General features: G+C 54.6%; 1 protein-coding gene across 1 annotated transcript in view; it reads left to right on the forward strand.

The window, feature by feature from the left end:
• Positions 1-10,780: 10,780 nt before the first annotated feature.
• SYNPO2 (synaptopodin 2) overlaps positions 10,781-26,092 on the forward strand; it is an 85,444-nt gene continuing 70,132 nt past the window's right edge. Inside the window, exon 1 of the mRNA XM_037129872.2 lies at positions 10,781-11,057. Coding sequence (XP_036985767.2) covers positions 10,953-11,057 — 105 coding nt within the window. The 5' untranslated portion in view covers positions 10,781-10,952. The remainder of the gene's footprint in view (positions 11,058-26,092) is intronic.

The following is a 26,092-nucleotide window of genomic DNA, read 5'->3' on the forward strand; positions in this document are numbered from 1 at the left end:
CGCCCAGTCTACTGCACGTGGAGAGACTGGACATCCCGATGCGCGACCAGGAAGGGGCTGGATGGTAGTGACGGGGACTAGGGTTCAGCGTGTTAGTTTTGAGGGACAAAAACATTCAGCCTATAGCAGAATCTATTTCAAATTAGTTTTTGTGGGAGATAGGAATCATGTTTAATTTTATGCGGTATTATATCCAATTTTTCTGGCGCCCTTTTATCTAAAAGACTATCATTTCTTTTACTGAATAGCTGGGGTAACTTTGTCCAAAATCAAGTGATTGTGTGTCTGTGTGTATATTGTGTGCTTGTGTGTATATGTTTCTGGGTTCTCTACTTTGTTATATGGGTCTATTTTCTTGCCGGAGTAACTTTCTAAAACATTCATCTGAACAGCAGCATTCAAAACATAACAAAACAAAAATAAAATAACCACCCAAACACCTTCCACTCTCATTTCCTTCTTCAAGAACTTGTGTTGGCCCTTCTTTGCCTTCAAGATAAAGCACTGTAGCCCCAGGCCTGTTATAATTGGATCCACTGGGCTCCCAGCCTCGGCTCCGCACCCAGCACGGCCCCGCCAGTCTCCACTCTCCAGCCAGGCCTCAGTCCTTGATTTTATACCTGCTTCTGTCTGCAAGGCCTGTTAGGATCTCTCTCTCCCTGCCTGCATCACCCTTGGCCTCCCCCCACTTCCTCCCCCTTCCTCCGTGCTTCCCTCCTGTCTCCCCAGCTCTGGGGTCCTTCCTGAACTTGGCAGTAGCCTGTGAGCACCTGTCTCTTCGCCACCACCAGCAGCACCCGTTCGTTTTCTTCCCAGCTGCCCTAACGTCACAACTCTACCTGTTCACAGCAGTATTGTGTTGGGCGTTGTGATTTGCACTTACACCTGGTCCCACAACTAGCTTGTGGACTGTCTGTGGCTGAGGACCATGTTTCATTCACCTTTGTCCCCAGCTTCTCGCACTGCATGCAAGGAAGTGGGTGCTCAACAAGTGTCCTGTGATGGGCGTGCTCTCTTTGTTTACTGGGTCATCTAACAGGGTTGGACACATTGGTGGTTCTCAGTAACTATGTTTTGAGGTCAACAATCCTGTATCTTCTGGTTCACTGGGGTTAGCACCTATCTAGTTCTGCCACGCCCACGGATGTGTGGGGGAGGGTTCCGAAACCTGCAGGGAGGATCAGGACGCCTGCAGACAGAGCCCTGCCAAGCTGAGTCGTCACTCCAGGGCCCCGAGTTTTCCAAACCTGTGTCTTCTACAATACAGGGTTTCCTCTCATTCCGTTGTTACTATGGAGACAGGAAGCACAGGGGCTTCAATTAGATAGCAGTAATGAACATTCTCCCCTTATTTTTATTCTACCTGGTGTTTTAACAAAAGGATGCAAATTGACTTTGTTTTAAAAACAATCTATGAAAATTCCTCATTCAAAAGTTTGTTCTTTACAAGTATATACCAAAAGATAGGCCTCTGTTTTTATAATTGAAAAGAAAATCTTGGCTTCAAAATAACATGTTAACAAACACATCATCAAGCTATTTATGTGGTTCCATTGTGTTGACCTTGGGGCAGCCTTGGTGGGACCTGTCATCCCCGTTCCTTCCCGGACATCGAAGGAACAGTGTAGACACCTGCGCGTGTTTCTTCTCCAGTTTTCTGCGTCAGGGCCGTGGGGAAGGGGCGGTAATGGTGAGAAAATGCGTCATTTCCAGGACAGTGGCAGCACAGCACAGAGCAGCCGGTTCCCCAGGAAACGCCCTACAATGGTGACCAGGTTAAAATGAGGCCAGGACACATGGTCATAGGTGCAGACTGTACAGGAAATGAGTAAATGTGACCCCGAAGGTCAGCCAGGACGCTGCAGCTGGAGCAGGTTGGATGTCATCCGACAGGGCAGAACCTCGGCGGTCGGATCTCCGGATCTGCCCGCGAAGGACTGGCACGGAGCCCACGGTGGACTGAAACACAATGGGTTTCCCGGAAAATCGAGTGTGTTAAGTGGCCTGGGAAACCACTGACACTTTAAATCTCCTCACGGGTCAACCTGACGTGACAGTTCGCTGTGAGGAAGCCTCTGAACCTCCACGGGATGTTTGAGCGCACGTCTGATCACCAGCTGACGTGAAGGCTTCATATGAACAGAGCTGTATGCAGTTCTCGGGAACAACCATTTCTCTGAATAAACCGATCATAAGACCATAACTGAGCTACATTTACTGTATTTTATTATGAGGAAAGTGAGTGGCTTTTTTGAGGGGGTGTAGGATACTCTAACTTGGAACAGTAGTTTGGGGAGAGTGACATGTTAAGGTTACAGGAGTCAAGAGGTGGTAGTTTCTCCTTGTTTTGCTGACACTTCTTTGGCTTTCCTTACAGTTTATACTTCCTCACAGTTGAAAACCAAAGGGCTTTCTAACCACGTCCTTCTCAGGGTTGGTTCTTTGGGCCAGATAACGAGTGTTCTGCTGGGCGTGGGCGCTGCCCTGTGCTCTGAGGGGTGTTTAGCTGCATCCCTGGCCTCTGCTCACCGAAGGCCAGTGGCAAGCCATCCACCCGCACAGCCATGACGATCGGAAAGGTCCCCGGACAATGTCAGGTGTCCCCTGCAGACAAAAATCACCCCACTGCTCTCGGTGCACGGGATCAGCAAAGGCCCCGCCATCCGCAGCCGCCCCGCAGCCCGCCCCCGGCAGAGCCTGCACTCTCGCCGCGCCCCCCCAACCCCCGGCAGGCTCCGCCTGTCTGGCGTCCCTGCGCGGGTGTTAAGGACCTTTATTCGGCTTCTCTGGCAGTTCTCTGGGAATTCCTCCTGCTGCATGGTGTCCCCTCGTGTCCAGACACAGAGTTAAAAACCACTGTCTTTAGTTGTTGTTGTTGTTCTCAGTCGTTGGTTTCATCTTAGTATTTTTCCTTCACTCTAACAGACTGACCAGCAAGCTTCAGCCCACGGGCGAAACCCAGCTCCTGCCCGTCTTGGAATCAGGTTGCGTGAACACAGCCGCACCCCACACACCTGTCGTCTAAAGCTGCGGAGTGGCTGCCTCAGGCGTTGGTGGTCCTCGGGCCGCAGCTGGCCGGCCCACTCTGGGTCTGGACACCTTGAAGGTAGGGACCAAGAGGCTGTACCTATGGCGTCTAATAGTTTGTAGCCGAGTGCCTCATGTTTAAATTTTCTTAGATTCAGCTCAAAATATAAAGCAAATTCAGTTGTTTTCTTTGAAAAGACGTTACTGTATTTGTCTGCATTACTAAGTGTTGAGTCAAATGGCTGGTTAAAGGATAATGCTAAAGGGCTTACCTCTACGAGTGCAGCCCAGTTCTTGGCTACATTCATTAGTTTTCTTTTGTTCAGTCGTAGACGGCCTCTTTCACTACCTATATTCCAAAAAAGGTGCTATTTTTCACAAGGAGACCAGGACAAAGTGAATGAATACATCAGTACAGATTGGCTGTCCCTAAAGATTGAAAAAGCCCCCTGTGTTTATTAAACCTAATCCTAATTCTCTCTGAATTTCATCCGAAGACTATGATTTATAGCTGATGTGCTTGGTAATGTCATAGTTGATACAAGAATTGTGTGTAGTTCCCTTTAAAAGTGGGTGGTCCTTGTAACGGTTGCCCTTTTCCACCCCTTCCACGAGCGAGCGCACATAAGAAAGAGGTAATTAGCACCATCCTGTGGTGAACGGACTCAGAGACCAAAGCAAGCCCGTTTTTTGCTAGGCCAGGGCTGTAGAGACGGGCCGTCCTTGGGCTGAAATAATACTCGTGTACATTGTCTACCAAGACCATGGCCACCGTAAGCTTCCACTTTTGAACCTTGTCGCCCTCACTCACAGTCTCATCCTGCTCATCTCTAACGACGCTCTCGAGTCGCACAGGGCGCCCCTGTGTCGTTCCATCAACTCAGAGACAAGTGCGCGTCCCACCCTGTGCGTCTCTGCGCCTTTGAAAACAGGTGCTCTCGAGTCTGAAACCCCGCGGTGTGGTTCTGCGTCACCCGGGCTGTGTCCATCGTCTATTTACTTGTCTCCAGAGGGCTCTTCGCGATTTCAGCGACTTAGTCCCAGGGGTTCCTCAGCCCAGACAGCCCTGTGGAGAGACTAAGGCGGGCTCGGTCTGCAGATGAACGGTCACACTAACTAGAAAGCACGTCTCCGCTTCCCAGGGCTTAAAACAACGTGTCTTGGGTCGCTCCGCCACCTGGGTTTCAGGAGCTGCCCAGACAGCACAGGTGGGTGTGGGAAGAACCACGTGGAGTCGATTTTAAGGCCTATCATCTGGCTCTTCTTTGGGCTGAAAAGTCCCCCAAGTCAGGCCCCGCCCTGTTGCGCTTTGAGGGCGTCCTTCACAGGATCCACTCTTCCCCCGGACTTACAAAACACCCCAACTACTTAAGGAAAGTGTCGGAAGAAGGGACATATTTTTACTCGGAATTTCTGTGCACTGGGTCCGTCAGATTTCACACACACATTCTTTTAATTGCCTGCAGTTGTGAAAGGGCCGCGTCCTCAACAAACACAACACACTTGCTCTAGATTTTACACTTCCTCAGATGATCTCCATCAGGCGATTCTCGGACTCCTCAAAGGCATTAATAAGCCTCCGACGGCGAGAGCAGACGGCCGCGTCTCAGCGGGGTCTCACGCCTGTCACTGGTTTTCATACGTGTTCTTGAACTCGGACAGATATCTGGCAAAACAGATGACTTTCTCAAACATCTCAATGTTTTGATTTTAAAAAACACCCTGCCTTTTGATTAAAGATGGGGCACTTTTCCAAAGGTGTTTTAGATCATTGCAGGGAAGGGCTTCACCATGTGGGACGGCCTTGGCCCCAGCCTGGTGATGAGTATCCGCGTCACCTGGGAAGGGGACAGAGACCTGAGAGGAGACCTGGAGCCCCACTTTCAGGGACAGACAGGCCGCCTGGCAGCTAGAGCTCTGGGACACCGGTGTCATCGCCGGGTGGCAGAGTCAGAAAGGGGAGGGCGACGCCAGCACTGGAAGTATGGAAGGCCGGGCTTGGCAGGTGCTGGGGAACGACGTGCAGGAAAGTCCCTGCCTGGGAAACGGCCTTGACCTGCGTGGCCTTGCTCTGCCTGCAGACTGGGAGCGCTCCCAGAGCCCTTGGCTCCTCGCTGACCCCGGGAGGGGCATGGGCCTCTGCTCCATTAACTCCATCTCGGACTCTCAGTAAAGAGTACGGACTCTCTCCGCTGCCCTTCAAGATTTTGTACCTACAGAGTTGATTCTGCCTTTGTACCCACTCTCCCTGCTTTACAGCACCTGGGGCCTCAGCGCCGTGGGGGTGGCCGGTGGCTTCTTCAGCCTGCTCCTGTCTCAGGCTCCCTGGCTGGCTTCTGGGTGAAGCTTGCGCCCCGGGAGAGCAGGGCTCCCCACCCGGCACTCAGCTCTCCAGTGACTGGTGCATGGATGAACAAATGAACGATAGACTCGAAAGCGAATAGACTGAGCTGTCTGGCTGTGGAGTGCAGAGAGGGGTGGGACGCTCCGTCCTCCGGTCCAATCTCCCTCCGAGGCCCCGCCATTCCTCCTGGCCCCAGCAGGTGGTGCGGGACTCGGGCGCCCACACACACTTGACCCTCCTCATCAGGACTAACCACCTCCCTTGCTTCCTCTCCTTGGGGATACCTTGCACAGTCACGTCACAAGTGAGTGTGTGCCTTACAGACCTGGGGACGCTGGTGTCCCCTTCTGCCCCTGCTCAGCCAAAGCCCCCGACTTAAGGTCGCTGTGAGGATCTGCGCTGTGACTGCCGGCCTCCACCCTGGCCCCCGGGTGCCCCTCCACAGCCACCAGCCTGCTCTGTCCGCTCGTTCCCATTGCTGCGAGCTTATAAGTGACCAGCACCAAGTTCTCATGGCCTCAGTGGAAAGGCTGAGGTTTAGTATGGATGTTGAAATTATGCTACATTATCCCAGTTTTAGTCATTCAGAGTTTCACATAATTTTACAATATCTATTCCTCTTCCTGCGATGCTTTATTTTCCCCCCCCAAAATGCCAGTCATTCATAATGAAGAATAACATCGAGGTTTTTGAATAGTTAGAGATCGCAGACATTCCCGCAACATGGAAAGTAATGATGCTTTGGAGTAAAAGCTGATTTAGAAAAATGAAGAGAGCACCAGCCAAGCCCAGTGGCCAGTGTGAAGTTACTCCAGAACCAGGGCCACATCAGCCTGGCGGTGACCTTCAAAGGGCCGAATGTCATTTCAGGACAGTGTAAATGTAACCACTCCTTCACTAGGGGCAAGGAGCTCAGCACTGCGGCTGGGTAGAAACAAGTTGGAGGGCCGGATTCTGCCCACAGGCCTGTGTTCACCACCTGTGAGCTAGAACGAGTCGCCCCTCACGGGGTGTTTTTGTTTGCGACGCACCTTCCCAGGGCAGGCTGCGGGCTCGCGCAGCTGGGGAAGACGCAGGTGCAGGCCAGGCTCACGCCGCCCGGGCTTGCTCGTGCTTCGCAGGTGTCTCGTTGTTGCAAACGGCAGGCAAGTCTCTGCACCTTCGAGGAGATCGCCACTCACCCCATCTAGAACGCAACGCACAACACCTCTGAGGCAGGCCCATGTTGTTTTTCGTAGCCAAGCAAATGAATGAGTGGTATATAAAGCAGAGCACCTGATACACTGTTAAATCATTTAAATGTCGTAGAAGCAGAGTTCCCTTAAGCAGACCATTTTCAAACCCCCCAAGTCACTTTTCTACCCTCCGCAAAGTAACTCCTTTTGCTCTCCCCTCGATTCTTGCAGCGCAGACAGAATGAAGTGCGGTGTGTGTGCTGCGTGCCCAGGCTGCATTTCCCGGGCAGAGTCCCAGCGTCACCTGCGAGGTCTCGGGTGTGATTTCGCCTCCTTGCCGGCCACTAAGCCAGCCTGTTAGAGTTTCCCGGTGCTGCAAGGAGACAGGAGACTCCTGGGTCAGAGACGAGGGACTTGACCGACCGGGGCCGGGCGAGAGCACGGCCATCAGCACCTGGTGTCACTTCGTCTTCTTCAGACTCTAGCGGTGACACGGTGGGGCTGAGGAACAGGAACACCAAGCTTGGTGGCCCACTGCTTTTATCTTTTTGTTTTGTTTTTGCCAACAATCAGCTAGCAACCTCGGTCTTTGTCCCTGAATGAGATTTAACTACCTCCCCAAGGCTGCTTGTTCCACATGCGACTTTGAGAGATGGCCCAGTGCCAGGAGCATCAGGGCCTTGAATGGCAACACACCCAGAAAGACAGGAGCCCTGGAGACCCAGGGAGGGCCACCCGCCCGACACAGCCGGGGGGTTTCACCCTCACACTGGCCGCCCTGCTGGCCTCGGCAGAGTCCACGGCGTGGTTTTGCTCCTGACAGCTCTCAAGCTCCCCTGCGGTTGGACCACGTGGGAATTAACCGCTGGGACCAGGGGAATGCCCTTGACTCCGGTCTCAGTTTGGTACCCATCCCTGACTCATCTCTGTGTTGAGGAGAGAAGGTGACTCCGACCGACCTGGTTACAAAGCCAAGTCACCCTCACTGCCCGACAGCAGCTGCGGCCCCCTGGGGGCGGGGTGCCGGCTGGAAAGGCAGCCTGCCTGCTTCACAGGGTGGCACAGCCAGGGATCTCACTCTGCTTACAGACTCGCCAAGTCAGAAGCCCCGGGAGAGAGGGAGAGAAATTGTACCTCTTGGGCTGTCCTTGCTGCACCTTCTTCCTGGGGCGTCCTAGCCACCATTTACCCCGCCTGTACCAACTGAGCCCCGGTTAGATGTCGGGAACGTGGGAGATGGGCACACGCTGCTGAGCGAGTCAGAAACGGCCCCTCGTCCGCCGGGGCTGGCGGTTCAGACAGGCTACGAGACCACCGACCGGGGCAGGGTGGGCGAGGCCACGTGTGGAAGGGGCCCCGACACAGACAGGTCAGGAAGGGCTCCCTGCAGAGGGTGGTCTCTGCCTGGAGGCGGAGGGTGCGAGGGGGCCTCAGGTGGTCTGCGTGTGGCCTGGGAGAAGGAAAGCCCCAGCAGCTGCAGCTTTTTTGCAAATTAGGGAAAAGCTGAAGGTGGCTCCGTGTGAGTGAAAGGGTTCAAGGTGAGAGCGGAGGTGGGCGAAGACGTGAGGAGTGAGTGGGAGGCGGGAAGTGTCTGCTCTGGAAAGGGGGCTGCTGTCCTGAGGCCCAGGAAGATGCCACGCAGAGGAAAATGGGACAGAAGCTGCTCTTCAGCAACGTCACCCCTGTGGCGTCCAGAGTGACCGGGGGTGGGAATAAGGCCAAGACAGACGAATGGGGGGGGTGCTGGAGTCCTGAGGGACAGAGGTGGCCGCAGCAGTGGGACGGGACAGGGTGGGGTGATGAGCAGCTCCCTGGCGTGCTGGTGTCCAGGGCGATAGGACGCGAGGGGTGAGCACAGGACGTGTGTGAGCCCGGAGGCCGGGGCACAGGGCCGAGAACACGCACTGGGCATTCGGTCGGGCCGCAGTCGCGTCCCGGGGCCCCCAGGGGTGAGGGTTGTGCCCACAGCCAGTAAGAGGGCAGCGCTCACAACTACCCGGCACGGTTGCGGCAGGGCCGGTGGAGTGGCAGGTGTCGGGGGTCCCGCCAGAGCAGACCTTCAGCCAGCCTCAGCGACTTCGGAGGCCCTGGGGCTCCGTCCGAGGGAGCCAGCCGGCTGGGGAGCTGCTCATCGGGTGCAGCTGGTTAAGTGTCGGCTCGAGGATGGCGAACCGGCCGACAGCAGGGGAAGCCCCAGTGACTTCTCTTGCAGGGCTGTCGGCACTGATTCAGTCAGGACTGGGGCTTCACAGTTGTCTCCCGCTGCCTCTCATGGTCACAAGGAGGCTGCCCCAGTCCCAGCCTTCAGCACCACATTAAACCTAAGTCAGGGTCTCAGGGAACCAACCAGACATAAAGGAAAGGTAATGACCTAGCCCATCATCCTGAGATGGGGAACCCGGGAGAAGACGCAGAATTGGGGGGGGGGGGATAATGAACTTGGTTTTGAATATATCAAGTTCTAGGTTCTGTGACGTAGCCCCAAAGAAACAGGTGGCCCAGAGTTAAGGAAAGATGTCTGAGCTCGCGGGGAGGGGGGGTCAAGTTGTCCGGGGTGCACGAGAGAACCCGTAGAGAGGGAGCCGTGGGCCCTGGCCCAGAGCAGCAGCCAGCGGGTGCGGAGAGGCTGCCCCTCACCCTGCTTCCGCCTGCCACGGGGAGCAGGGTCACGTGGCCTCACTGGGGGCTCTTCCCGCTGTGGGCCACGTGTGGGGGCTGGGTGGAGACTGGTTGAGGAGCAGCAGAGACCTGAGAAAGGGGAGAGAAACAATCTAAAAAGTCCTTTTTCTTTACTTTTGTTCCTAGAGTTCCTATTTTAGGGTGCCACTTGTAAAAGGCTTTTTTTAAAGAGTTTGGTAAAGTCAGTTCAGCTTTCTGAAGAGACTCAGGCTTCTTCAGTGTTTGGTTTTCGTGACCTTCAAAGGGACTGTGGTGGCATCTCTCCCGCCCTCCCCTCCCCACCCCTCCCCCTCCTCCTCGCCCCCCTTCCCACCCAGCCTTGGTGAGCACAGCCCTCACTGGGCCTCCTGGCTTCGGGGCGGAGCGGGCTGTGCGCGTGCCCGAGCTCATGGGAAAGGGCTTCCGGTAGAAGGTGGCCGTCCCGTCCCTGGGACCGCAGCCCTGGGGAGCGCGGGCTCAGGTTCCCAGGCTCTGCGGCTGAGTGTGTCTTCATGTGGATGAGTGCGACAGAGAAGAAAAGCGCTCCATTTGCGTAATCTTGGTAGATTTAAAACATTCAGATATTTTGGATCACACATAAAGTCGGCCTTTACGTTGGACCGTCCAGATTCAGAACACGAGTGAGATATTATGAAAATAGGAAACCTGCCTGGCTCAGGTGATCGGGCGCCAGCCTGTGACCCGAGGTGTCCCGGTTCGATTCCCAGTCAGGGCACGGGCCTGGGCTGCAGCCGGGTCCGTGGGTGGCACACAAAGGGTGATCACACACTGAGGTTTCTCTCCCTCTCTTTCTCCCTCCCTTCGCTGCTCTCTAAAGAATAAGTAAAATCTTAGCAACAAAAAAGAAAATAAACCTGTAGTTGACATTCCTTCTCAGGCTGCTTGACTATTCCATTCAGGTTCAAGAAGTGTCTTAAGTGAACTGCTTGTTTAAACGCAAAACACTCTGAACCGCACACTAGGTGGGGTGAGGAGAACGCTTTTCCGGGAGGGAACCCTCCCTCCTCCAGCCGTATGTACCCGGGCAGGTCGCGCGCTACCTGGACCTTACTGGGTGTGTATAGGATACAGTTCAGAAGACTGCCGTTCGGAATAGGCGGTTCTCTAAAGAGAATAAATGCCCCGCCTTCTTTTATTTCCTCTTCTTCAGGGCTTGTTGCCCAGGCTGCAGACAGCAAAGCTTGGAGAAGTAATGGTTAAACCACCTCCGTCGCTCCTTTGGCGTGTTCCAGCGTCGGAGTGGTGATTCTCTCCGCACACACGTACGGGAGGGACGCTGATGATCCAGGGGCCGGGCGCGCAGAGCTCCCGGGGTGGGACGTCGCTGGAGGCCTGGAGGCTAACACCTCCCCATGGCCTCTGCGACTTCAGTTATTAAGCGCCAGTGCTGCAGTCCAGTTTCTGTGAAGTGCCGGGAGGGATTCCTCCCGTTGGGGTTAGAGACCGCCGGCTCCCGGTCTGATCTTGCCCCGCACCGGCTTGTCTCTTGCGCGCGCGCCCCCCCTCCCCCGCCTGCCCCTCGCCGCAGGGGGGCCGAGCGAAGGCGCGTGACGCAGGAGTGGGCTGGGTCCCCCCTGCGCGCCCTCGGTGGGGCCCATTAGCGCGGCACCCGCGCAGCGCAGGCTCCTCTGGGTCCCCTCCGACCTGCGGACGCTCAGAGCGTCCCTGCCGCCTGCTGTGGGCTCCACTCTCTTCCAGCCCTGCGCGCTGCCCGCCGCAGGGACAGGATGGGCACGGGGGAATTCATCTGCGTTTCCATGAGCGGAGGGGCGCCCTGGGGCTTCAGACTGCAAGGCGGCAGGGAGCAGAAGCAGCCCCTGCGGGTGGCCAAGGTAGGGTCCCCAGAGACTTCCGTCGCCCCACTGGGGGGAGGGGGGCAGGGAGTGAAGCAACCTGTCTGTCCATGGTGTTGATTCCCGAGTCTGTGGATTAGCTCAGTTTTGGTGCTGTCGTTGAATTTTGCTTAGGAAGTTGGGCTTGCTTGTTTGCTTAAAGGAAACTTTGGATATAAAAAATAAGAGTATGTCCATATTTAACCAATACTTGATGGGGAAAATGCCTCACACTTATCAGCTGAAGAGAAGCCTAGTTAATCAGCTTCTCTGACAACCCGAAGAACCCTGGGCAGCGTCTTGCCCGCCACATAGAAATCCCAGCTGGGCGATTGATCCCTCCAGGGCAGGGCCCCTGCTGGGCTGCTCTGTGGGGTCTCAGGAGGTGCTGGGACTGGCATTTCCCGGGCAGCGTTCATGGGAAGGCCGACTTGGGGCAGCGACTTTTAAAGTGCGATGAAGCCACAAAGTCTGATTGAAAAGAATATTCATTCAGGGTTTGACAAATAAGGGCAAAAATCCAAGCGCTCTGTTCCATCCATGCGATGCGTATGCATCTGGGTAAGTGCTCAGAATACATTCAGAGACACTCAAAATCTGTTTAAAGGAGACTCAGGCAACTTTGAAACACCCTGAACAGTGCTTTTCGGTGCCCAGGGGTCTCGGCTGCTGTTGGCTCGCTTGCTGCTCAGCTTGAGAAGCTGCCAGTTTGCTGGAGGGGGTCTGCTTAAGATCCCGCTGCGAGACCAGGCTGAAACGAATCTTAAAGTGCGTGAGGATAAGCAGGCTTTTATCTGAGGTTAGCGCTCAACCCTGGTGTCCTGTGCAAGAGCGGGTTTGATTCATTTCTGGGTTTATATTTACGCTAAATGGACCTAGATCTTCACAAAATACGTGACCCGTGGGCTTTGTAGTTATTCTTCACCCTTGACTTTAAAAAAAATGTACCCTGTGGGGAAAGGGGGTTTCTCTGAAGTGGCCTGCCGCCAGGCTTCCGTCAGACGGCCCCTTCTTACCGGGACGGCAGAACCCTGCCACCTAGCGAAAATTCAGACTCCAGTCTACCCTCGCATACAGCAGGAGAGGAAAGGCAGGATTTTTAGAACCAAACGTTTCTCAGAGAGCTCCAGTCTACCCTCGTTTTAGGCGGGAAGTGCTCCAGAGAGGTCAGGCAGCTCCAGCAGGGAGACGCGGGGGTGCGGAAGCCGTGCCTTTGTCCTTCTCCAGGGCACGGTGGCAGACAGCCTCCCGCCCAGCGGTAACGCCCAGTTCAGCAGCCGAGCAGCGTGAGCCTGGGCTTGTCCGGGTCTGGAGTAGCAGTCAGCTGGCTCCAGGGACGGAGATCTCGTCCCAGCTCTGATGTAGCTGCCTCGGGCCTGGGCCGCATCTCCCCCCTTCCTGACTCGTGTGTGTGTGTGTGTGTGTGTGTGTGTGTGTTTGAGAGAGTGGGGGAGAGAGGGCGCTACGTCGTCTGCTGTTTGGCAGACGTAAAACACGACTGGAGAGCCTTCTAAAGAAGATGGAGTGTCCAAAGTCCCATGGCAACCCCACTTCTTTCTAAAATTGTATTTCATTGCTCATGCTCTTACGGGTGTCCCCACCCAGCACCCCCACTCCCTCGAGCAGTCCCCCACCATCGTTCACGTGCGTGGGTCGTGTGTAGGTTGTTTGGCTGCTCCCTTCCCTGAGCTGTGCTTCACGTCCCCAGAGCTGTTCTGGGACCCCTGCGTGTACTTCTTTGTCCCCTCACCTCTCGTTCCCTCCCACCCCCCCATCCTGCAGCCATCAAAACGCTGTCCACATCCATGACTCTGTCTCTGTTCTTGCTGGCTTAGTTTGTTCTTTAGATTCAGTTGTTGGTAGACATGTATTTTTGCAATTTTATTGTTCATGGTTTTGATCTTATTTTTCTTAAATCCCTTTAACATTTCATATAATAATGGTTTCGTGATGATGAACTCCTTTAGTTTTTTCTTGTCTGGGAAGATATCTGCCCTTCAATTCTAAGTTATATCTTTTCTGGGTAGAGCAATCTTGGCTGTAGGTCCCTGCTTTTCATGACTTTGCATATTTCTTGCCAGTCCCTTCATGCCTGCAAAGTTTCTTTCGAGAAATCAGCCGACAGTCTTATGGAAACTCCCTGGCAGGTAACTAACTTCTTTTCACTTGCTGCTTTTAAGGTTCTCTCTTTATCTTTAACCACTGGCATTTTAATTATGATGCGTCTTGGAGGGGCCTCTTTGCATCCGTCTTGTTTGGAACTCTGTGCTTTCTGGACTTCACGTCTGTTTCCTTCAACAAGCCAGGGACGTTTTCTTTATTATTTTTTCAGAGAGATTTCCAGTTTCTCGCTCTTTCTTGCACCCCTATGATATGATATGAATGTCGGGCCCCTTGAACTTGTCCCACAGGCTGCTGACACTGTCCTCATTTTTTTATTCTTTTTTTTTTCTTGTTCTGATTGCTTGTTTTTGCTTCCTTATGTTCCAAATCATTGATTTGATTCTCACCTCACCCACCCTCCTGTTGTTTCCCTGTCAATTGTTCTTTATTTCACTTAGTGTGTCCTTTATTTCATGCTTTCAAGGTCCTCACCGAGTTCTGTGAGCCTCATTATAACCAGTGTTATGAATCTTTTTGTCTGTTCCCTCCTTGTTTCAAACCTAGAATATTTAATTCTTTATACTAGCATAACCTCGTTGTAGAAACCCTTGGAGTAAAGTGTTTGTCACTCTGTGTCATCAAGGTGCAGCCTCCCCCGGGTCATTGTTTTTCACTTAAAACATTGCATCCACTTGGTTCCATTGATGGTTTCCTGCTGAGTTCAAGGCCGCTCAGGCACAGACTCGCCGCCCTCCCTGGGACTGGCGGTAACTGACCAGGCCAGGTCACCTCCACCTGGAGGGGAGGGTTACTGGCAAACAAAATGCTCATAGTTCTGAAGAACCTGCAAACAATTCACAGGGAATTGAAAAAAATATATTTCCAAAGAAAAGCAAATTCCAGACGGCACTTGAATCTGCCCCTTCAACAGTGAACGCTATCAGGTTCTCTAGGTAACAGCTTGGCTTATTGTGAAATGCCTAGAGTTTAGATTTCCATAATTCTGTGCAGAATGAGGACCTGACAAGCTGAAATAGCAAAAGAAAAACTGTTATTGCAAATGATTAGAAACTGAATAGCTGTAAATGTCCAATAAATATCTTTGTAGTGACATGTGTGTTTACTACTGAGAGGTGTTCAGACGTTTTTACTGTTAGGCTGGCTGACCAACCTGTAGGCAAACCCCAACTTTTAAAGATCACAAACAAATCTTAATAACTTGAATTGACTTTGAGACTCAAGGCCATAAAATTCTGGGTTTTTTTTCTAAGCATAAATTGAATGTTAAAAAGGCCCAACTAATCAGTAATCTTACCCTGGTTTTAAAATGTTTATTCGTCTTTTAATTTGTGCTCTAAATTCACGTGACGGGAGGCAAATGTTTTCACAGAGGAGTGACAGGACGTCACTCTGCAGAGTGGGTCACCCAGCAACGCCGCGTGCGTGCATGTGTGTATGTGTGTGTAGACACCCTCATGGGCGCGTGCCAGCGTTTTTTCCGTCACAGACTCTCTTTGGGAACATGTGCTTACATGGCTCTGTCTCCGGACGTGCTCTTGGCCAGTGTCTGTGAAAAACCTTTCTGTAAAGAAGTGGGGAGGATGTCTGTTCCGCACAGATCTCTGAACAATTTAGAAATAGCTCGCGTTTTGAAAATAATGAATAAAGAAGCATGTGGACTGTTTGTCCTTGACGTGCTTCCACATGTGGAAGTGCAAGTTTGCAGCCGCAGTTCCACAGCCCTCTGGTTCTCATTCTTCTACATTTTCACCCAGAGTTTCAAACAATCGCTTCTTACTATTGAAATAACAAAGTACAGTCACGCATAGTGTGAGACAGAAGTAAGATTCCTGTCAATTGCTGCATATTCTCCCTTTAAAACTTTGAGTAAAAATGTGTTATTTAGGCAAAGCACATTCAGATAGCATAATTCCTACCCCTCGGTGTCATCAGTGAGGTTTCTAAAATGTGTCACGTAACACAACTCCAGAAACGTTTTCCGAAGGGAAAGGCTCTCGGTGGGTTTGACCGTGTGTTGGAGGATGAGTGCGTCTCACCGCAGATGCAGAGAGCCAGCACCTTTACTGGAAAATGTTACAGGTCACTTGGCTTTGCACTCTGGCTGGGCACGAACTCGCGGAAAACCCTCAGCACAGGTGCGCCGGTCTGCGCTCAGGTGCTGAGTCACAGAGCAGACGCCCCGCACAGCCTGTCTCTTGGGCTTTCAGACAGCTCACTGGTGAGCGGCAGTGGGAGGGACCCACGGTGTGCACTTGGCCGTTACCTGGACATGCACAACGGCTTCATCGGGCCCCAGTCGGGCCTGGCACATGTGCCAAGTTCTCTGCAGGTATTACCTCTGCAAAGGACCCCCCAGGCCTAAGCAGTGTGACAAAAGCCATCCCGACTTTAGAGACGAGGAAACCCAGGCACCGAAGTGCGGGTACCTGCTGAGGGTCGCACGGCAGTGGATCTGGGTCTGGTTGCAGAGCTGACTTCCCCACCGTGATGGGGAAACAGTGCCCAGAGGGTCGGGCAGGTAAGGGTGGTCCTGGGAAGGGAGTTTACAAAAAGCATCTCGGCCTTCGCCCAAACCGATTTCATCAGCCGGGGGCCCTGGACCTCCGAAGGTTGCTGACCCGTGGTCAGGGCGGGGACGCTGCTGCAGAGAGCGGAGGCCAGACACGTCCCCCAGGCCGTCCGACTGTGCAGGGCCCTGCTGCACCTGTTCCGGGGACAAGGGCAGGACCCAGGGAGGGGAGCCGGGCCCAGCCCTCCAGTGCAAATGGGCCGTAGTGAGTGCTGGTGGGACTTCCCCCTTCTGAAGCTAAGCCAGGTGGGGGGACAGGGGTGGGTGCTAGGACACTCAGGAATGGTCATCGTGAAGCCAGGATTGTTTCAGGGGGTGCCTGGCAGGTCATCCCCTGGGGGATGCCCCCTTTGTCAGGGCAGTCGCTGGCCTGCCTAGTGCCCATCGGAACAGTGGGAAGGAGGGGGGCAGAGTAAAACCGGATTAGGATACGGGAGAGACCAGGAGAGAGACAGGAGCACACCCGGAGACGGGACAGCCCCGTGCCCACTGACAGGCAGGCAAGGCTCCTTGCATTTTCCCTGGATGCAGGGCTGCCCCAGAGAGGGGCTGGACTTACGCCCTCACGCAGTCACCCTTTCCCCCAGGGCCACCCTCTCAGCCAGGTGCTGGCAGGAGCAAGCTGCCATTGCAGGGAGCGCCTGGGGCCTGGAAGGAAGGGGAGGAGTGGGGAGGAGCCCTGTGCCCTGTGGCGGGGACCTGTGGGCGATGTGCCCTCCAGGACAGTCCCCACGGGTGCCCAAGCATTTGGACACCAGCCACCGAGAGGACAGCGATGGCCAGTCCACGTTAGCCACAGACAAGTGCCGTCTCGTTCGGTTTGAATAAGCACATCAGATTTTCCCTCCCTCTCCAGGCTTCCTTCCTGCCTACACCTGGGGGAGGGCACGGGAGGTGGCAGGAAGCGGACCACACCCTGGGCCTGGCCTCGAGCTGAGGGAGAGAGCTAGAGCCCCACAGAGGGTGGGAGCTGGGACTGGACTCGACTGCTGTGATAACCAAAAGCCACCAGAAACCCATGGGGCCCGACCCGCGTGTGATTAGGGCGGGCTGAGTGGATCGGGGTTGGAAGCGGTTGTTGGAAGGAATAAAACAGTTTCGTGTTCACAGCTGAGTGGGTTTGACCCTTCTCAGGAAAACCGGCTCCTTCGCCAGGTCTCTGTGATCACACAGGCTGGGTGCCCCTGTGTCAGCTCCAAAAATGTGCCGCCCGCCACGTGACTCCCGTCAATGACCCTGTTGGCTGTGGTTCTAGGTAGAGTCACGGTCCAGCTGGGGGCCTGATAGGAAATGTAAACTCTCTCTTCCTTTTCTTCCCTTGAATGAGAAGCAGCTGTCGCGCTTTCGCTGGGCCCAGGCTCTCGCCTGAGAAGGAAGAGCTCTGACGAAGTGATTGTTGCTTTGAAGAAAATCCCGTTGCAGATTCTGAACGTCGGTATGCAGTGTCACCGTGAGCTATACCTTGTCCCTAACTAGATAACATTTGCGTACTTTTCATGGTAATAGTTTTGAGAGGAGGATTAGCATCCAAAATAAGCAATCAGGAATACGAGCAAATGTGTACATCTAACTAAAAATGCTTCATGTGCGTGCGCCTTCAGTCATCCGAGCGTGTTAACACGTGCCATCCCGTCTGGTACCAGCTGGGTGAGCAAAGTTTCATTACTCTCAGCTTATAGATCAGAAACACTGGCCCTTCATAACTAATTTGCAAAAATATTATGTGAATCAATCCAAAGTCAACTTGATCCTTCCCTGTCTCAGGGGCACCCTGTCCCCTCTGCATCTCCCTGGTAGGGGGACCGGCTGTCACTTAGCAACGCTGGTGGTCGCAGAGACTGCGGCACGGGGTTTGTGGGAAGCAGGAGCTCACTGAGTGCAGGCCTTACAGCCGTGTCCGGCAGCCTCTCCTCTAGACGGCCGAGGCGACACCATTCCAAGCTCAAGGCCAGCGGGAGACGAGACTGGAAAGGGACCCAGTTCACTTGTAAATGAACTGGAAACACGCGTGGACTCCAAGAGGTTCTCTGCATCTGCTCTCACAGGCTCACGCTGGAGCCCGAGGCCAGGAGGTGTCCGTGAAGGGAAGCGGTGGGAGTCACAAACCGACGTTGCTCCGGGGGGCCTTCCGCTGTTGGACCACCCCAGTGAGAACGCATCGATAGTGTTGCATTGTCTTAGATGCCTCGTTCTCGCTGAGTTACCTGCCATTCTTTCTCCACTGAAAAGTGGAGATGGCCAGATTCTCAGAAAACTGTTCGCCGTCATCGCGGCCTGGGGCGGCTCCCTGGCGCTCACAGGTTCAGTGTCCGTGTTCCAGAGTCTGGGTGTGGTTTTCCTGAACAAGCCTATCCGTCCAGTGAGTTTCAGGTGGACGTGCCGAAAATCGTGGTGGATTTGCTGTTGGGGCCGTTGTGAGGGAAAGACTGTGGGTCCCGGGCGTGTAAGGAAGAGCTGGTTCCCCACCTGTCGGCCTCGGGTCTTCCTCAGCCCGCCCTTCCCGGGGGCAGGGGCAACTGGCCGGCTTCCCTGGGCAGAGTGAACGTCAGCGTTGTACCCAGCGCTGCCCAGGGGACGCGCTGCCCTCTACCCTCTTCCTCATTCTCCATGGTCAGAACTTGCCTGGCCTGAGTGTCCCTTGGTAGGACACAGGCTATCTGTCCCCGAAGAAATCGGGGGTGACAGTCAAGATCGTCATCACCCCCAGACGTCTCACTGCCTTTAGGAGGACCCCGTGGAGACAGCGATGCCCAGGAAACACGTACAGTGTTGACCGGTGCCAGGCGCCCTTCTTCTTATTGTGCTTTTCCGTTAGCAGTTACCACCCCCACCCAAACCAGGTGGGTGCGCCGGGAGACCCCTGTGACCTCAGCCCTGTGTGGGGCCCTGTGGCACAGACCCAGACTCCCCCGGTCCCAGGGAGTCAGGGCTGTGTGCGGAGAGCTGGGCTCCGGGGTTTGTGCCCCACGCAAACCCCCACGCCACGCCTGCACATGGCGCTGTGGGCCTGGTGTGGTTGGAGCGGCAGGTGAGGGGCAGGGAGTGAAACAGACCGCGGTGGGCAGATGCCTGTGTCCCGAGAACTTCGGTTCTGGCTCTTCCTGTATCTTCACTAACGTAAATCGGTGTGGACTCATTTTATTTGAAACTCTGATTGTTAGAGTAATAGCGCGCACGGAACATAATAAAGGGGATAGGTAGGGTGTGGGACGTGCTGGGCTGGTGGTTTGTGTCTGCTCTGTCACACGTCAGAGAGGGGAAAGAGCGAGATAAAGGTGAAATAGGCCATAGTTCAAAACAAATTTTTATTTTACTTGGAGAGCACAAAGCCTTTTACTCTCACTGACCGGAAGTATTTTTTTTAATTTTAGTGAGAACAATGTGATTGACAGGCTTTGTGACTCTGAACATCTTGGTGTGACCCCATGTGGCAGGGTGACTCGGGTCTAGAGAAGTCGGAGTCTGTTCCAGCGCTCGGCTCTGCAGGCTGTCGCGGCCGAGAAGACCAGCTCTTCCCATAGGTTCTCGCAGGCAGACTGCGGACGCGTGAGCCGCTGGCTGCAGGTCGCCGTCCTGATGCCCACTCACCGGGGCGCAGACGCTCGCTCGCTGGGGTCGGATGGGTCGTGTCCGTCTCCCGGAAGTCCACAGCTGCCGCTGACAAGCTGATTGGAGGGGCTACATGCCTGTGTTTTAGTGTCGAGACCCCACTGATGCTCTTTGTTCGAAAGGTGTGAAAAGTGGTTAGAAATTTTCCTTCCAGTTACATGCGCAGATGTGGCATTTTAAAGACTAACACACAAGTAATTTTCAAGTAGAAAAATCGCATCATGATAGAAGCATTTTCAGCAATTCTTCCAAATCTTGTTTCATTCATCACTTTTCTCTAGTTTGGGGCACATGGTGTTTGTTAGTCTGGATCAGTGCTGGGTAACCTGTGACCAAGAGGCGCCACCACCCCGGCAGAGGCGTCAGGGCCCTGGGAGGCCCCCCACAGCCCCGCAGCGCCCGGGCCCCAGGAGCCCCTCCCGGCCTCTCCCTGTGCCGCCGCCCGGTGTGCCCGAGACTCTGGCCGCCTTCGTGCGGGTTTCCGTGGGACTCGCTGCGTCAGTGGCATCTGCAGTGCTGTGGCCGCCCAGCTGCAGCTTCCTTTGCTGAACTCACCTGCAGCTGGGCGCCCAGCGAGTTTTCTGTGAGCCCTGCATAACCTTGGCCTGGACTTAAAGCAGCTGCCTCAGCAGTGGCTCTGCTCTCGTGCACCTCGAAACACATTGATTTTTTTTCAGGGTAAAGGGTCCATTTATTCCTGAGCACTGGCCTCCAGTCTCTTGCTTCCTCGGCTTCAGTGTCGAAGTGGCACACACATTGCACAGGTGTGCCGGAAACACACGTTCCTTTATCTGAAAACACACACACACAAAAACGAAGTCTCTCCATAAAGTATCCAGCCACGTAATATGAAAAGGAGAGACATTTATGGAAGATACAAGACACATTGTACACAGGACAAGGACACCTCAGTCCCTTCAAAGTAGGCACCGTGGGACCTCACACAGTTCTCCCAGTGTCTCCTCCTCTGTTCAAAACACTCTGCACAGTCCTTTGTTAGAATGGCCATCAGCTGCCCTGTTGTATTTTCCTGAATCTCCTCAATGGTCTGAAATCTCTCCCTGTTCAAAGGTGATTTTAGTTTGGGAAAATCCAGAAGTCACGGGTGCCAAATCCAGGCCACAGGGGGCTAAGTGCCCTGGGTGCCCAAACTTGCTGATGGCAGCCCATGCGTGCTGCACGAGCTCAGGTGCTCTGCCTGCTGCAGGCCTCCCAGGGCGGGGTCACTCTCAGCAGGTTCTCCACCGTCTTTGAAGCGTCCGTGCCACACTGGTATCTGTGCTGCGTTTACTGCATCGTCCCCGAAAGCCTCTGAGTCCGAATAGTTTCCACAAGTTTGACACAAAATCTGATGCAGGTTTGCTGCCCCGCTCGCTCGGTCATTGTGAACGTGACGGCCACATGGTCCACATGCTCACTCAATGACATCTGCCGCCCCCACTGACCAGTACAGTGAAGTCGTCATTGTTCACGCACACGCATTCCAGTCCACTCTCCTTGGCTGCCAGGTGACATCGATGTCACCCAAACTGTCCCGTTAACAATGGCTGGAGGTTTCTGGACAGACCTCATACATCTTGGTTTGTTGCCATATGATATTATTTTAGCCATTTTTAATTGCATCTAGGAAGAGCTTTCTAAAAATTATCATTTGGTTTAAATTCTGTGAAGTTTTAAATCAGCTATTGCCTGACTCCAGCCAGTTTTGAAAAACAGACCCAGAAGGTTCTCATATTCCGATGCCAAGTTATTAAATGTCTTCCTAGTCCTGATGCCTTCACACTGACGTGAGCTAACGTCACAGAGGCAGTGAGGCAAGGACGCTTCTAACTAAGGGGTCGCACCCGAGTCCCAGAGCATCTGCGCTGGGCTTCAAGTGTTCCCTGCCTGCCCCTGGGAGGCGACAGGACGGGCTTCCCTCAGACAGCCTGGCTGATGGCAGGCGTCTGCAGGGACGGGGAGGAGGGTCAGGTAGCTGTTGTCTCCCCGTGAGCGTGTGGCGTGTCACCTGTCACGGGGAGAGAGCTTCGTTTCGGGGATGTTTTAAAGCTCATTGTCATTTGGTGAGAGCTGAAACTGGGTAACAACACAGAAATTTCACTTAATCAAGCACCGTAAGACCGAAATACCACCTTGTGTCAGGAGGTCCCCTGCGGGGTGAGCTCACTCACAGGTGCGGTTGCACGGCGGTGCACCGGGCTCCGTGCCCCTGTGCACATCAGCACAGATGGCCTGTCACCAGTCTGCACTCGGTTCCTCCTTGTTTGGTTAACGGACCTGCATGTCTGTAGGCGCCCTGGTGGCTTGGTTGGGGACAGCCCGAGGGATGAGGGGGTGCTCTCCAGGCACCGGGTGCTCCTAGGACAAAAGTCCTGGGACAAGGGCATCCTGGGCACGGCCGCGCAGCCACCAGGAGGCAGGGGGCCGGCACGTGTGTCCATGAGGAGCCGCTGTAGGAAGTCCTGCCTCGCACAGTGACACACTCTCCCCGGGGCCTGGCCAGGACACCAGGGACAGACGGCTCCCTGGGGGCTGCCTCCCCCTCTCTCCACCCTGTTGGCTTTCCGGGGCGCACAGCCTCCCGGCAGGTCCATAGAGTGCTATATTTTAAGTAAATAATTACCACTGCCTTTTCTGTAGAACTTTGGTTAAAAAGGCTATTAATCTTTCTTCTTCCTCTGAAATTGGCTCTCCCAGTGAGAGAAGAAGAATTTAAGGAGTGTCCAGGAGAATTTGACACACAGATCCAGTTTATTTTGACCCTAGTATCAGAGGAAAGAAGAGTTTAATTTTTTCTCTTTTAAATTGTCGTTCAAATACTCGTCTCTATTTTCCCCACCACCACTCCCCACGCCAGCCATCGCCACCTCCCACCCTCCTCCTACCCGCTTTGGCTTTGTCCATGTGTTCTTTACACATGTTCCTGAAACCCCTCCCCTTTTCACCCGTTATCCCCTCCCCTCTGGTCACTGTTTGTGCTTAATTTCAGTGTCTCTGCCTGTACTGTGCCCTGTTGCACACCTAAGTGACTTAAACCCCTTGACCCTGGACAGTCAAGGGGGTTAAAAACTAATTGCTGTCACCTTTGTGGTTCTCGTCACTTTATTTGAGCCATGGTGGGAGCGGAAGGGCTGTCCCGTCTTCCACGAGGTGCCCGCCAAGGCCAGCTCTGTCGGCACAGGGAGGGCTCCTGCAGCCCCGGGTGCCCCCTCCCCCGCCGCCGAGCAGCACTGCACAGTTCCAGAGCGTGACCCTGCTGTGTGGGAGAACAGCAGCTCGTGGGAACCGTCACACAGAAGGAATCGTTCGGGGTGCTTTGAAAAGTAAAAGATGATAAACTGTCACTGGTCAGCGAAGGCAGGACGCTGACCTCCGAGCAGGGAGGGCAGTGGGGGCCTTCCGGGAGGGAGAGGCTGATGAGCGTCCCTCCTACCGCCCCGCCCCACACGCTCGTCTTCCAAATGGGACGTTGTTACTATGTAAGGCTGCTTTTTGTGAGCGAGTGAGAGCGCACTGAGCTCCTGGCGCTTCTAACTCTTGGGTGAATCATTTTCACCCTTCGAGGTCAGGCTCAGTGGAAAACGAGACGTGTGAAAGGCCTTGGGAGTCAGAGGCAACCACAGGGTCACCTTCGTTTCTACTTCTGTGATGGGAAATGCAACATGGCCCAGCGGCTGGGACCCAGCGTGGCCGGTGCCCGGAGGAGTTGTGTAAATGTGGCCTTGCAGTTCCCAGTCGCTGCGGGGAGTCCCACGCCAGCAGTCGTGAGGGCCCTCAGCCTCGGGGCACCTGCCCACCCGGTTGCCTGCGGACGAGGCCGTGGGGCGCAGCTGCCATCAGCCGGGGGCGCCCCCTCCCCGCCCCCCAGGTGCCAGACGCAGCATCCCGGGGAGCCAGCGACCGTGGGTTCCTCGGCCAGCGCTGGGCATGGACACACACTGCGAAGGACCCCTGACACATCCCCTTCTCCCCGTTCTTCGTCACTGTTAAGGGCCCCAGCCGTCCTCTTCACTTCTCCTGCTGGAGGAGGAAGCTCCTCCTCTGGCCTCACTGCCCTCCCTCCCTGCCTCCCTCCCTGCCTAGTCCTGTTCCTGCCTCTCTTCCCTGAACCTGATGTTGCCTCATCTGCAGGAGGAGGAGCGGTGCTGTGTGTATGTGTGCGTGTGTGTGTAGAGAATCAGGGCAGGGCGCGCTCGCGCGGGGAGTTCCTCTGCCCCTCCGAGACTTCCCCGCGGTGTGTTCTGCCAGGCCAGCACTCTGCTCACAGGAACTCCACTTCGGGCTCTAAGGCCCTCTCCTCCTTCCGAGGGCCCCTCCTCCTCTCTGGGAACGGTTGTGGCCCCTCTGGCCCCTCAGGCCCCTCAGGCCCCTCAGGCCCCTCAGGCCCCTCAGGCCCGGTGACCTGCGGTGACCTTCGGTGACCTTCTCTGAGACAGGACGTCCAGCTCTGTTTCTCCCCGGCATCCGGCAGATGAGCAGTGAGATGATTGTGTGTTAAGGGCTCAGTTAGTGAACAGTGCCTGTTCTAGTCCGGTGAGTGAGAAAGTGGCATTCCACCAGGGACAAGTACCCATTGTTCGCACACGTTCATGAACTCCCTTGATGCCTTTGGGGATGAAGACCTGAGTCAAGTCTGTCGTCTGAGCCAAGGCCAGTGAGCTGGAAGAGGACTGGGTTTCAGGGCCCAGAAGGGGGGTGGCAGGAGAGTGGCTGGATGCAGGGGTGGCCCTGGGCGGTGCAGGGGGACGTCCTTGCTCCCTGTTCGCACCCCTGCCAGACCCTGGGGCTAGGGCAAAGGTTGCCCTCAGTCTCCATTTGCAAGCGTAATCAATATGCTTCTTAAAATTTCATTAAGACTTTGGATATAAAGCAATTGATATGTTTTTATGAATCTAGCTTCTTCACTCAAGCTCTGGATCCGATGTGATTTATAGCTTCTTGGTCTCGTTCTCCCTGCCCGAGACCCCAGAGGCAGCAGGCGGGGACCACTCACCCCGACCTCGCCATCACTCCCAGGAAGCTTTCTGGTTGGATGGGGAAGATGGAATGTCCTCTATTCCTCACCTGTCCCGTAGACCCCTCTCCGTGGGAGAGACGTGTCACGGCGGACTTGGCTGTGAGGGGCGCGAGGGGCCCGAGGGGCATCCAGCCATGTGGCCCTTGGTGCGGGCAGCCCAGGGCGGCTGCGAATGCGCTGGACACAAAGTCGCACGTTTACTTAAAACCTTTCTTTCGCTCATTGGCTCTGGATAGTGTTTGTGTATCGAACGTGTGGCCGAGACAACTCTTCTCCTCCCAGTGCAGCCAGCAGTGCCCAGAGGGCGGACACCCTCACGGTTTCACATCTCAAAATGCAGATTCTGAGCAGGTCGCAGCCTGTTCCACGAATGGATTAAGGGGGTTATTTTTGTAAAAACATTAAAATAGCTAGAATTGAAAATGGCTCTTATTTTTGGCTCATAGAAAACAGCACATTGTCATTATAAAAACAGTTGAACAGGACCAAGAAGGATAAACTAAAGCAAAAATCATACCTCCCAGAAATGGCAGGTCGACATCTCGGTAAACGGCTGGGAGACTCCTCTCTCCGCACATGCCGACTTGTAGTCGCACTTACCATTCAGTTCCAACTTTAAAAAACGTGAGATAATCACGAGTGGGGTGACAGGGCACCCCACTGCTCAGGGCCGCTCACCGGGGGTCGCTGCGCTCCCAGCCCCTCCCACGGTGGGGCCTGGTGACCGAGGCCCCGCCCGTTGCTCCTGCCTAGTCCCCGTCTGGGTGCTGACCGGCAGGCCCAGAGGCTTCCTCTGCCCGGTCCCTCCACAGGCCGGGGTGGCGGTGGGGACACCGACAGGTCACTCTGCTCGTGGGCTGCTCCTTCTCTGTGCTGGGGCTTCGCTTTTCCCTCTGTCCCCTAATCTGCTTTTGTCTAAATGAGGAGTGTTGCTCTGGGACTTCGTTTTCACAGTGGCTGCAGATGCCTAGAAGTCACTTGGTTAATTTCAGGTGCATGAATGGACTTTGTCTTCCTCCTCCACTGATTTCGGAGAGCGAGAAACACCGGTGTGTGGTCCCCGCTACTGATGCGTCACTGGTTGATTAGCGTGTGTGCCCTGACTGGGGATCGAACCCTTAATCTTGGCGTGTTGGGATAGTGCTCTAGCCAACTGAGCCACCCCACCAGGGCTGGGAGATGCCTGTTTTTAAGAATTGCTAGTTCCTGCTGGTTGTTAGGGGAAACGGGGAAGACTGGTGTGCCGATCTCAGAAAACGGAGAAAGGAGAGCTTGCAGGGGCGGTGGCTTTGGGGGATTTTCACAGCTTTCCTGGAAAAGCCAGCGGTTTGCAGCTGATTCAGGTCCCTCGCAAGCTTTTCAAGTTTGGGGGACTCAGCTGTTCCCCTGCGCCCCTCCCCCGACTAAGTGCCCGTGCACTCCCTCCAGCCCACGCCTGCGGCTGGTTGTCAGGGCCCTACCCGGTGCTCACTCCTGCTCCGTTAATGTACTTGATTTTCACAATTGCATGGGGTGGTGGTTCCCAAAGAAAACACTAAGCCAATGGTTTACATTTCTTTTATCTGATGGTTTCTTGCCCAGGAAAGGCCCTTGGTAAATGTCCAGGGTTCTAGTCTGCATTTCCTACGCAGTGTCTGTCCTGGGTCCTCGCACTAATCGGCGCCACCTATTTCGGGACGAGGATGAAGGATACGGAAACATTTTGGTTTAAGGAAA

Source organism: Artibeus jamaicensis, unplaced genomic scaffold (assembly GCF_021234435.1).
Source record: "Artibeus jamaicensis isolate MK-2021 breed Jamaican fruit bat unplaced genomic scaffold, CSHL_Jam_final scaffold_537, whole genome shotgun sequence".
NCBI lineage: Eukaryota > Metazoa > Chordata > Mammalia > Chiroptera > Phyllostomidae > Artibeus > Artibeus jamaicensis.